The 11438-nt window shown below is 42.5% G+C and overlaps 1 protein-coding gene across 1 annotated transcript; it reads right to left on the reverse strand.

The window, feature by feature from the left end:
- Nucleotides 1-948: 948 nt before the first annotated feature.
- Nucleotides 949-6500, reverse strand: LOC121533646 (guanidinoacetate N-methyltransferase). The gene is made up of 6 exons (XM_041839770.2): nucleotides 6248-6500; nucleotides 5129-5274; nucleotides 4970-5033; nucleotides 4785-4852; nucleotides 3063-3173; nucleotides 949-1225 (listed from the first exon to the last, which is right to left on the reverse strand). Exons 1-6 carry the CDS (start codon nucleotides 6420-6422, stop codon nucleotides 1085-1087), a joined length of 705 nt encoding a protein of 234 aa, XP_041695704.1. The 5' UTR covers nucleotides 6423-6500; the 3' UTR covers nucleotides 949-1084.
- Nucleotides 6501-11438: the final 4938 nt, after the last annotated feature.

Consider the following 11438-nt stretch of genomic DNA (forward strand, 5'->3'; position numbering starts at 1 on the left):
CACAGGTGCACCTTGTGCTGCGGACAAAAGGCCACTCTAAAATGTGCAGTTTTGACACAACACAATGCCACAGATGTCTCAAGTTTTGAGGGAGCGTGCAATTTGCATGCTGATTGCAGGAAGGTCCAACAGAGCTGTTGCCGGATAATTAAATGTTAATTTCTCTACCATAAGCCGCCTCCAATGTCAATTTAGAGAATTTGGCAGTACATCCAACTAGCCTCACAACCGCAGACCACGTGTAACCACACCAGTCCAGGACCTTCCACATCTGGCTTCTTCACCTTTTGGATCGTCGGGGGGGGTGGTGAGCAGTATTTCTGTCTGTAATAAAGCCCTTTTGTGGGGAAAAACTCATTCCGATTGCCTGGGCCTGGCTCACAAGTGGGTGGGTCTTTGTACTCCCATGCCCACCCATGGCTGTGCCCCTGCCCAGTCATGTGAAATCCATAGATTAGGGCCTAATTTATTTATTTCAATTGACTGATTTCCTTCTGTGAACTGTAACTCAGTAAAATCTTTTAAATTGTTTGCGTTTTATTTTTTGTTCACTATATAATATTGGCCTGTTGGAAACTACAACTCCCTACTACATCGCACAGTTCAGGTTTGATCTGATTTATCTCTAGAGAAACTGTGCATAGAGCTCACAGAAAACCCCAAAACGAAATGGAATTCAAATAATTGAACCGATGTTGGTCAATTAGTTGTTTAAAAAACTAAAAATAACTGAAGTTCGGTTAATCGCTCAGCACTAATGATTGGACTAAAGATCAGAATTGGGCTGCCTGTGTGGTACGTAAAATGTCATGCTTATTAACGTTGCAATACAGTTAAAATATAATGCATTCTGTGACAAATTTCAAGAGGTTCCATAGCAAGAGGTGCAAAATTGTTCGAGGTGATACCCAAACAAATTCATTTTGACAGAAGAAAATAGAGTTGACGTGATTTAAATTGGTTTATTGAAAGATGGACATCCCTGAATGCTTATGGATTTTTGACAGTAAACTAATGTGGCTTTTTAAAATACAGGCACTTGAGAATAAAAGGAATAAAAACATTGCAGTGGCATCAAGCCATTTCACTCTTTCAGAATGGTGGGAGTAATCATCTTGCGGAAGGCATAGTATTTGCATTCGCTTGGGGGGACAATATCCATGGTTGTGGTGCTAATCATCTCCTTCTTGAAGCCAGCCTCGAGCAGTTGAGGCATCTGGGTCTCCTGAAAATTATTAACACAAAGATCTGGTCAGTATCGTGGACCTGCATCACACATTATGGGCCTTTTAACCCTTTACACTCGTGGAAATTGGCCTATGTGAATAGTGCCAAATTGAAATGTTTCTAACCGAAGAAACATAAAAAGCATATGCATGACCATGGTAGCAATTGAAAGAGAACACTTTGGAGATTATGGGGAAATGATCAGACCAAAGGTGAGGACACAATAGTTCACCTGTCACAAGACTGAATCCAAACATTAAACTGTTGATTTGATATGCATTTTACATTTACTGTACTTTTCGCAGCATTTGTCAACGAAATCTGAAAATACTCTGGACACATTCAGTAACATAAGAATATTCATGGCAATTTTGGGGTAGCTGCAACATAACAAAAAATTATTACAAGGGTTTGAGTGAGAGGTTTAACTGGTGTCTCCAAGTGGACACACCTGTCCAAACTGTGCACAGTTCCTAAGTAATTTCAATGCACTTTTATGACTCATGGAAAGAGCCTTCAACTATAAGATGCTTGTTTGAGCTCTCCTAGCTTTGCCATTGAGGAACTGAAGCAAGCATACTCCCAAAATTACACAATTACTGTTGTTGTTTACACAATCCAAAAACGTTCCATTATAAATCGCAATCTGGGTCAGGTGAGCATAATTTGAAAGCTTATTCTATTGCCAACATGACTAGCTAAGTTATAAAATATGATATTACGGTGTTAGGCTTTCACAAGGCACTTAAGACAAACATATAGTAATTTTGGTGCGCAAAAAATGGAGTCATGAGTGAATTCAAGTGCATGTTCTTGACAAATTCTCTTCACAATACGACACAGGTTAATTCTGTTCAGGACAACCCAGGGTATGACGCATATCATCTTTGTAACTGTACATCAAACATATCGATCCTAAATGTTGATACTTTAAAATGACATGAGTTTGGACTTATAGGTGTGTGGTTTGCTTGTATGACATCAAAGTGGTATTTATTATAATCCTCAACATCTCATCTTTCAGAACACATCAACTCCTCTCAATTTACAGCATTCCCCTCACTCAAACAACAAAAAAATGGGGGCATCTTTTTGTTGTGTGTGGAACACATGCTTAGAACGGCTGTCAGTTGAATCCCAAAAAGTGCTGTAAAGTGAAGAGCCTGAGCTCTGACGTCATATATAGTATGTTACTGTACAGCCACTGAGTTCCAATTTAGCCACTTATCAGTGACCAAATCTGCCATTTTCAACCCGTATACAGGATGACTGGCTGTGAGTGTAAAGGGCTACACAGTTGCAGTTCAGGTCCAATTTATCATTAACCTTTGTTTAGCAAAGAAAGGTAATTGAGGACACATTTTCTAACAGTGCCAGGACCAAGTGCAATAAAAAGGGTATTAGTAGATAGACAAACTAAACCAATTACTGTATAAGTATGGTACTGAAGTGAGTAAACCAAATACATAGGCTAATCACTTCACTCCACACAGGAGTGGAATCAATCAGGTTGTGAATTTGATTTACATAGTTTTGCAATAAAATAATAGAACATTTGTGATCAAGTGTATTTTGATGTACTGTAAAGAAAGGGTGGAAACATGCAGCAGGCAAATTAGTTAGTACTGTAGCTATGGACATAATAATAATTAATTGAAATTACAAGTTATACCACAGTAACTATCAGTGATCTACCTGTAAGTACTATCTGGCAGAAGGGGAGAATACGTGCTACGAAATTAAATGTGTCGAGCCCGAGAAGGCACATGTGTAGCCTACCCAAGCACCTCAGAGAGATTAGGTGTTGATCATTGACTGGCTGAAAGGCAGCTCACCTGGAACATGTTGTCGATGTTGTCATATTTGGTCTTGAGAAGTTCACCCCAAGAGGTCAGGTTACAGTAGGTGAGAACGCCACTGGGCTTCAGCAGCCTGTGGGCATGGCCCTATAGAGACACAACAAACAATTGTACTATTAATGGAAACGTTAGCGTGTCATTGTGGAACGAAAGGCAATGTTTGTTTCAAGTGATAGGGATCAGAAACGTATTGTATTTGGATTCATTTCTGTAGACGTCTGCCATATGTTTACGTTGGATACAGCTATGATATTATACAGGGAGGGAAAAAAGTATTTGATCCCCTGCTGATTTTGGAAGTTTGCCCACTGACAAAGACATAATCAGTCTATAATTTTAATGGTAGGTTTATTTGAACAGTGAGAGACAGAATAACAACAAAGAAATCCAGAAAAACGCATGTCAAAAATTTTATAAATTGATTTGCATTTTAATGAGGGAAATAAGTATTTGACCCCTCTGCGCAAAACATGACTTAGTACTTGGTGGCAAAACCCTTGTTGGCAATCACAGAGGTCAGACGTTTCTTGTAGTTGGCCACCAGGTTTGCACACATCTCAGGAGGGATTTTGTCCCACTCCTCTTTGCAGATCTTCTCCAAGTCATTAAGGTTTTGAGGCTGACGTTTGGCAACTTGAACCTTCAGCTCCCTCCACAGATTTTCTATGGGAATAAGGTCTGGAGACTGGCTAGGCCACTCCAGGACCTTAATGTGCTGCTTCTTGAGCCACTCCTTTGTTGCCTTGGCCGTGTGTTTTGGGTCATTGTCATGCTGGAATACCCATCCATGACCCATTTTCAATGGAAGGAGGTTTTCACCCAAGATTTGACGGTACATGTCCCCGTCCATCATCCCTTTGATGCGGTGAAGTTGTCCTGTCCCCTTAGCAGAAAAACACCCCCAAAGCATAATGTTTCCACCTCCATGTTTGACGGTGGGGATGGTGTTCTTGGGGTCATAGGCAGCATTCCTCCTCCTCCAAACACGGCGAGTTGAGTTGATGCCAAAGAGCTCGATTTTGGTTTCATCTGACCACAACACTTTCACCCAGTTCTCCTCTGAATCATTCAGATGTTCATTGGCAAACTTCAGACGGCCTGTATATGTGCTTTCTTGAGCAGGGGGACCTTGCGGGCGCTGCAGGATTTCAGTCCTTCATGGCGTAGTGTGTTACCAATTGACATCCTTGGAGAGCTCTTTGGTCTTGGCCATGGTGGAGAGTTTGTAATCTGATTGATTGATTGCTTCTGTGGACAGGTGTCTTTTATACAGGTAACAAGCTGAGATTAGGAGCACTCCCTTTAAGAGTGTGCTCCTAATCTCAGCTCGTTACCTGTATAAAAGACACCTGGGAGCCAGAAATCTTTCTGATTGAGAGGGGGTCAAATACTTTCCCTCATTAAATTGATTTCCCTCATTAAAATGCAAATCAATTTATAACATTTTTGACATGCGTTTTTCTGGATTTTTGTTGTTGTTATTCTGTCTCTCACTGTTCAAATTAACCTACCATTAAAATGATAGACTGATCATTTCTTTGTCAGTGGGCAAACGTACAAAATCAGCAGGGGATCAAATACTTTTTTCCTTCACTGTATATGATACCAAACATTTGTGTGTTTTATAGTCTTTAATACAGGATCTTTTGCTGATATGTTCGTAATGTGCAGCCTTGGTCCTCAAAGTGTTGTACTTACCTTGATGAAGTCAAACTGGTGAGTGTGCCATGTGTCTTCTGACAGAGGGTATGTGTCGTACAGAATGCCTTTGATAGAAGAGGCATAATTACAATTACATATTTACATATCTGAAGCAATTTACTCGCTGAAGAATACAAATATTCAATAATGGATACGCCAATAGAATGCATTTTCAAACTTACCATCAAAGTGGTTGTCAGGCAGACCGCCCACTACCTCCTCCCACAGTCCTTTGAGGGGCACAATCTGTGAGTGGAGAAGAATTTAGGTCCATTTCGTTCACATTAAAAGAAGGGAAAAGTCTGAATAGAACCTAAGGTGAAGTTGAAGATCTGTCTCACTTTATGTGGCTGAGCCTTGGCCCACTCCTGCAATCTCGCGAACACTCCATCATTGCACTCAATGATCCAGTGCTCCTCGATGGGGAAGGACTCTACTTTAGTTGCGGCGATGGCCATGCCAAACCCAATCTCCAGAACCCGTCCACCTGTGGGACAAAGCGGAACAAGCATCTCAATTGGTGTTTAAGTTTATGTATCTACCTGTATTGAAGTGTTTTCCACTTTTCTAGTGCTGTGGCACCTTTCACGAAAAGCAAAACTAATAATGCACGACTTTTGTTTGTTATTTGAGGGATCTCAAAGGAATGTTTGGGGGGAAGGCACGTGATAGATAGGCCACATGCCACTTGAAGGAGTTACACAGAGTAGTCTTTCAGTAATGTGTAAAAATAGATTAGAAGAATACCATTTGGTTTTGCCTCGCCCTTTAGGCTACTACTCTGTTATCAACTGTCAAATTGCCACCAAAGATACAATGACAAAATAATACCCTATTTACTAAAACTGGTCATATTGTATTTACAACCAAACAACTGTTCTCAATGGACCGCATTCCTCCATTCAGGCCCATGGGTGCTATGGTGACTTGAGTGACCAAAAAACTCCAAACGTTTACGCAACTTTAACGTAGCCTAATGTATCTTTTAAAAAAAGGATCAGTGATCATCATGAAACTTATTGAATGGCATGCCGTGATAAATTATTGGCACAAGTGCGCACTTGGCACGGTTCCATGTGTAGAGTAACACCTGCTGCAACCACAAGCCATTATATCCAACTCCACCATGCTTTTAAACTTCACGTGCATTGGGAGGAACGTCGCATATAAAATGTAAACGCACTGGTTTCATTAACTTTTCCTAATGTCTGCTGATTGAGTGTAATCGTCTGTATTGATTATCCTACAGCGCTGAATGAAGTGTAGCCATTGATTAGGTTATAGGCAAATAGGCTGTCCTTTACGGTCTATTTGTTTTACACATTTGCAAGGAAAATTAATTACAGTCAGATAAAATGTTATTATGGAACTATAAACTATCATAGAGTTCCAAAATCCATACTGTCTAGTCGTCCCAGTGCGTTCATATGGACCACTAGCTTGCACATTGTGTGTTATACCTTTTGAGGAGGCTACAGTTGCCAGCGAGTGCATGTACGGAGTCTCCCAACGTTCCATAACGGGCTTGCCCAAAATCTCCAGATGAGTGTCCGTTTCATTGTAACCAGCACCAGCGTCGTGCCAACCAGCTTTGCAGTCTTCTCCCTGTGAAAATATAGGTTGTGCCGTAGTCATTTTGGTGGTTGGTTTTCTTTAATATATGGGGGATGGACGGAGTTGCTGTCTCCACGTCGTGGCAGAGGAAGGACAGATTTAGTTGCGGTGGGGATTTATATGGGTCAGAAGTGCTGACTCTGCAATACGTCAACGAGGCGTAGGCATAAACATTAGGCCTACTACTGTTGGTCAATAAGTTGCATTCCAAGGAGCCGGGTCAATTACGTCCTAAGTGTGGAAAGCTGTTAGAAAACATGAAAGTTCAAAAATCACTGGATCACTTTTTATTTTGCTGGGGTTAATATAAGCCTCGTTGTGTGCCTATCCGTCCCGTGCAACATGTTGCAGTTATTTTTTTTGCGATCTCCACGGTGCCATACGAACGTGACGAGATTGACAGCTTCTCTGATCCAGGCAAACACATTTTAGGATCATTATAATGGCTATATCCAAAGAATTGGCAATAGAAATGAAGGTCAAACAAATGAAAATGTAAATAGTTTGCTGTCATTTCAGCTGCTTGATGTGATTGTGTGTTAGCTAGCTAGCAAAGGAAAAGTAACGTTAGCCTTGCTAGATACCGTTATGTTTTTTTTTTCATTTTTTTTTTTCACCTTTATTTAACCAGGTAAACCAGTTGAGAACAAGTTCTCATTTACAACTGCGACCTGGCCAAGATAAAGCAAAGCAGTGCGATTAAAACAACAACACAGAGTTACATATGGGGTAAAACAAAACAAAGTCAAAAATACAACAGAAATACATATATATACAGTGTGTGCAAATGTAGCAAGTTATGGAGGTAAGGCAATAAATAGGCTATAGTGCAAAATAATTACAATTAGTATTAACACTGGAATGATAGATGTGCAAGAGATGATGTGCAAATAGAGATACTGGGGTACAAATGAGCAAAATAAATAACAATATAGGGATGAGATAGTTGGGCGGGCTAATTTCAGATGGGCTGTGTACAGGTGCAGTGATCGGTAAGGTGCTCTGACAACTGATGCTTAAAGTTAGTGAGGGAGATAAGTGTCTCCAGCTTCAGAGATTTTTGCAATTTGTTCCAGTCATTGGCAGCAGAGAACTGGAAGGAATTGCGGCCAAAGGAGGTGTTGGCTTTGGGGATGACCAGTGAGATATACCTGCTGGAGCGCAGACTACGGGTGGGTGTTGCTATGGTGACCAATGAGCTAAGATAAGGCGGGGATTTGCCTAGCAGTGATTTATAGATGGCCTGGAGCCAGTGGGTTTGGCGACGAATATGTAGTGAGGACCAGCCAACAAGAGCGTACAGGTCACAGTGGTGGGTATTATATGGGGCTTTGGAGACAAAACGGATGGCACTGTGATAGACTACATCCAATTTGCTGAGTAGAGTGTTGGAGGCTATTTTGTAAATGACATCGCCGAAGTCAAGGATCGGTAGGATAGTCAGTTTTACGAGGGCATGTTTGGCAGCATGAGTGAAGGAGGCTTTGTTGCGAAATAGGAAACCGATTCTAGATTTAACTTTGGATTGGAGATTCTTAATGTGAGTCTGGAAGGAGAGTTTACAGTCTAACCAGACACCTAGATATTTGTAGTTGTCCACATACTCTAGGTCAGACCCATCGAGAGTAGTGATTCTAGTCGGGTGGGCGGGTGCAAGCAGCGTTCGGTTGAAGAGCATGCATTTAGTTTTACTAGTGTTTAAGAGCAGTTGGAGGCTACTGAAGGAGTGTTGTATGGCATTGAAGCTCGTTTGGAGGTTTGTTAACACAGTGTCCAATGAAGGGCCAGATGTATACAAAATGGTGTCGTCTGCGTAGAGGTGGATCTGAGAGTCACCAGCAGCAAGAGCGACGTCATTGATATACACAGAGAAAAGAGTCGGCCCAAGAATTGAACCCTGTGGCACCCCCATAGAGACTGCCATAGGTCCAGACAACAGGCCCTCCGATTTGACACATTGAACTCTATCTGAGAAGTAGTTGGTGAACCAGGCGAGGCAGTCATTTGAGAAACCAAGGCTATTTAGTCTGCCAATAAGAATGCGGTGGTTGACAGAGTCGAAAGCCTTGGCCAGGTCAATGAAAACGGCTGCACAGTACTGTCTATTATCGATCGCGGTTATAATATCGTTTAGGACCTTGAGCGTGGCTGAAGTGCACCCATGACCAGCTCGAAACCGGATTGCATAGCGGAGAAGGTACGGTGGGATTCGAAATGGTCGGTGATCTGTTTGTTGACTTGGCTTTCAAAAACTTTTGAAAGGCAGGGCAGGATGGATATGGGTCTGTAACAGTTTGGATCTAGAGTGTCACCCCCTTTGAAGAGGGGGATGACCGCGGCAGCTTTCCAATCTCTGGGGATCTCAGACGTTACGAAAGAGAGGTTGAACAGGCTAGTAATAGGGGTTGCAACAATTTCGGCGGCTAGTTTTAGAAAGAAAGGGTCCAGATTGTCTAGCCCAGAAGATTTGTAGGGGTCCAGATTTTGCAGCTCTTTCAGAACATCAGCTGTCTGGATTTGTGTGAAGGAGAAGCGGGGGGGGGGCATGGGCAAGTTGCAGCGGAGGGTGCAGAGCTGGTGGCCAGGGTAGTGGTAGCCAGGTGGAAAGCATGGCCAGCCGTAGCAAAATGCTTGTTGAAATTCAAGATTATTGTAGATTTATCGGTGGTGATAGTGTTTCCTAGCCTCAGTGCAGTGGGCAGCTGGGAGGAAGTGCTCTTATTTTCCATGGACTTTACAGTGTCCCAAAACTTTTTGGAGTTAGTGCTACAGGAAGCAAATTTCTGTTTGAAAAAGTTAGCCTTTGCTTTCCTAACTGCTTGTGTATATTGGTTCCTAACTTCCCTGAAAAGTTGCATATCGCGGGGGCTATTTGATGCTAATGCAGTACGCCACAGGATGTTTTTGTGCTGGTCAAGGGCAGTCAAGTCTGAGGAGAACCAGGGGCTATATCTGTTCTTAGTTCTGTATTTTTGAATGGGGCATGTTTATTTAAGATTGAGAGGAAATTACTTTTAAAGAACAACCAGGCATCCTCTACTGACGGAATGAGATCTATATCCATCCAGGATACCTGGGCCAGGTCAATTAGGAAGGCCTGCTCGCTGAAGTGTTTTTGGGAGCGTTTGACAGTGATGAGGGTGGTCGTTTGACCGCGGACCCGTTACGGACGCAGGCAATAAGGCAGTGATCGCTGAGATCCTGGTTGAAGACAGCGGAGGTGTATTTAGAGGGTAAGTTAGTCAGGATGATATCTATGAGGGTACCCATGTTTACGGATTTAGGGTTGTACCTGGTAGGTTCGTTGATAATTTGTGTGAGATTGAGGGCATCTAGTTTAGATTGTAGGATGGCCGGGGTGTTAAGCATATCCCAGTTTAGGTCACCAAGCAGTACGAACTCTGAGGATAGATGGGGGGCAATTAATTCACATATGGTGTCCAGGGCACAGCTGGGGGCTGAGGGGGTCTGTAGCAAGCGGCAACAGTGAGAGATTTATTTCTGGAAAGGTGGATTTTTTAGAAGTAGAAGCTCAAACTGTTTGGGCACAGACCTGGATAGTATGATAGAGCTCTGCAGGCTATCTCTACAGTAGATTGCAACTCCACCCCCTTTGGCAGTTCTATCTAGACGGAAAATGTTATAGTTGGGGATGGAAATTTCTGAATTTTTGGTGGCCTTCCTAAGCCAGGATTCAGACACTGCTAGAACATCAGGGTTGGCGGAGTGTGCTAACGCAGTGAATAACTCAAACTTAGGAAGGAGGCTTCTGATATTTATGTGCAGAAAACCAAGACTTTTACGGTTACAGAAGTCAACAAATGATAGCTCCTGGGGGAGTAGGAGTGATACTGGGGGCTGCAGGGCCTGGGTTAGCCTCTACATCACCAGAGGAACAGAGGAGGACTAGAATAAGGATACGACTAAAGGCTTTAAGAACTGGTCTTCTAGTGCGTTGGGTACATAGAATAAAGGGGGCAGTTCTCCGGGCGTTGTAGAAAAGATTCAGGGCATTATGTACAGAAAAGGATATGGAAGGATATGAGTACAGTTCAGGTAACCCTAAGCGTTGGGTAACAATGAAAGAGATAGCGTCACTGGAGGCACCGATTGAGCCGGTCTCGGCGTGTATGGGGTTGGAACAAAGGAACTATTTGAGGCAGTTTGAGAGGGACTAGGGGTTCTACAGTGAAATTGTATAATAAGAACTAACCCAAACAGCAATAGGCAAGGCATAATTGACATGGGAGAGAGGCATAAAGCAGTCACAGGTGTTATTAGAGAGAGCTAAGACAACAACTGGAAATAGCGATAACGTTTGGGCTAAGGCTAAACAGAATAAACAGGACAGGGTACCGTGTAAAGGAACAGTCCAGCAGGCATCAGCTGTGCAGCTGAGTGATCATAAGGTCCAGTGAACAGCAATATGTGAGTCCGAGAGCAGTTCAATGTTATACCTCAGTGCTAGCTACCCTTGTGAAAAATATCCCATTGTATCTTCTATAACTATACTGAAAAATATATAAACGCAACATATAAAGTGTTGGTCCCATGTTTCATGAGCTGAAATAAAATATTTTCCATATGCACAAAAAGCTTACATCCCTTTTAGTGAGCATTTCTGTAAGTGAGCATTTCTACTTTGCCAAGATAATCCATCCATCTGACAGGTGTGGCATGTCAAGAAGCTGATTAAACAGCATGATCATTACACAGTTGCACCCTGTGCTGGGGACAATAAAAGGCCACTCTAAAATGTGCAGTTTTGTCACACAACACAATGCCACAGATGCCTCATGTTTTGAGGGAGTGTGCAATTGGCATGCTGACTGCAGGAATGTCCATCAGAGCTGTTGCCAGAGAATTTGAATGTTCATGTCTCTACCATAAGCCGCCTCCAACGTCGTTTTAGAGAATTTGGCAGTACGTCCAACCGGCCTCACATCTGCAGACACAATTGCATTTGATCAATGGCAATTTAAATGCACAGAGAAACTGTGATGAGATCCTGAGGCCCATTGTTGTGCCATTCATCTG

The sequence above is a fragment of the Coregonus clupeaformis genome, chromosome 20, assembly GCF_020615455.1.
Source record: "Coregonus clupeaformis isolate EN_2021a chromosome 20, ASM2061545v1, whole genome shotgun sequence".
Lineage (NCBI taxonomy): Eukaryota > Metazoa > Chordata > Actinopteri > Salmoniformes > Salmonidae > Coregonus > Coregonus clupeaformis.

Bases quoted from the DNA above. Each gene is read 5' to 3' on its own strand.
- LOC121533646 (XM_041839770.2), bottom strand. From the start codon at position 6,422: ATGACTACGGCACAACCTATATTTTCACAGGGAGAAGACTGCAAAGCT. The intron at 5,034-5,128 runs GTGAGACAGATC...CTCCACTCACAG, and splicing joins CCAAGGCTCAGCCACATAAA to ATTGTGCCCCTCAAAGGACT. The intron at 3,174-4,784 runs GTAAGTACAACA...GTGTCTCTATAG, and splicing joins ACCAGTTTGACTTCATCAAG to GGCCATGCCCACAGGCTGCT.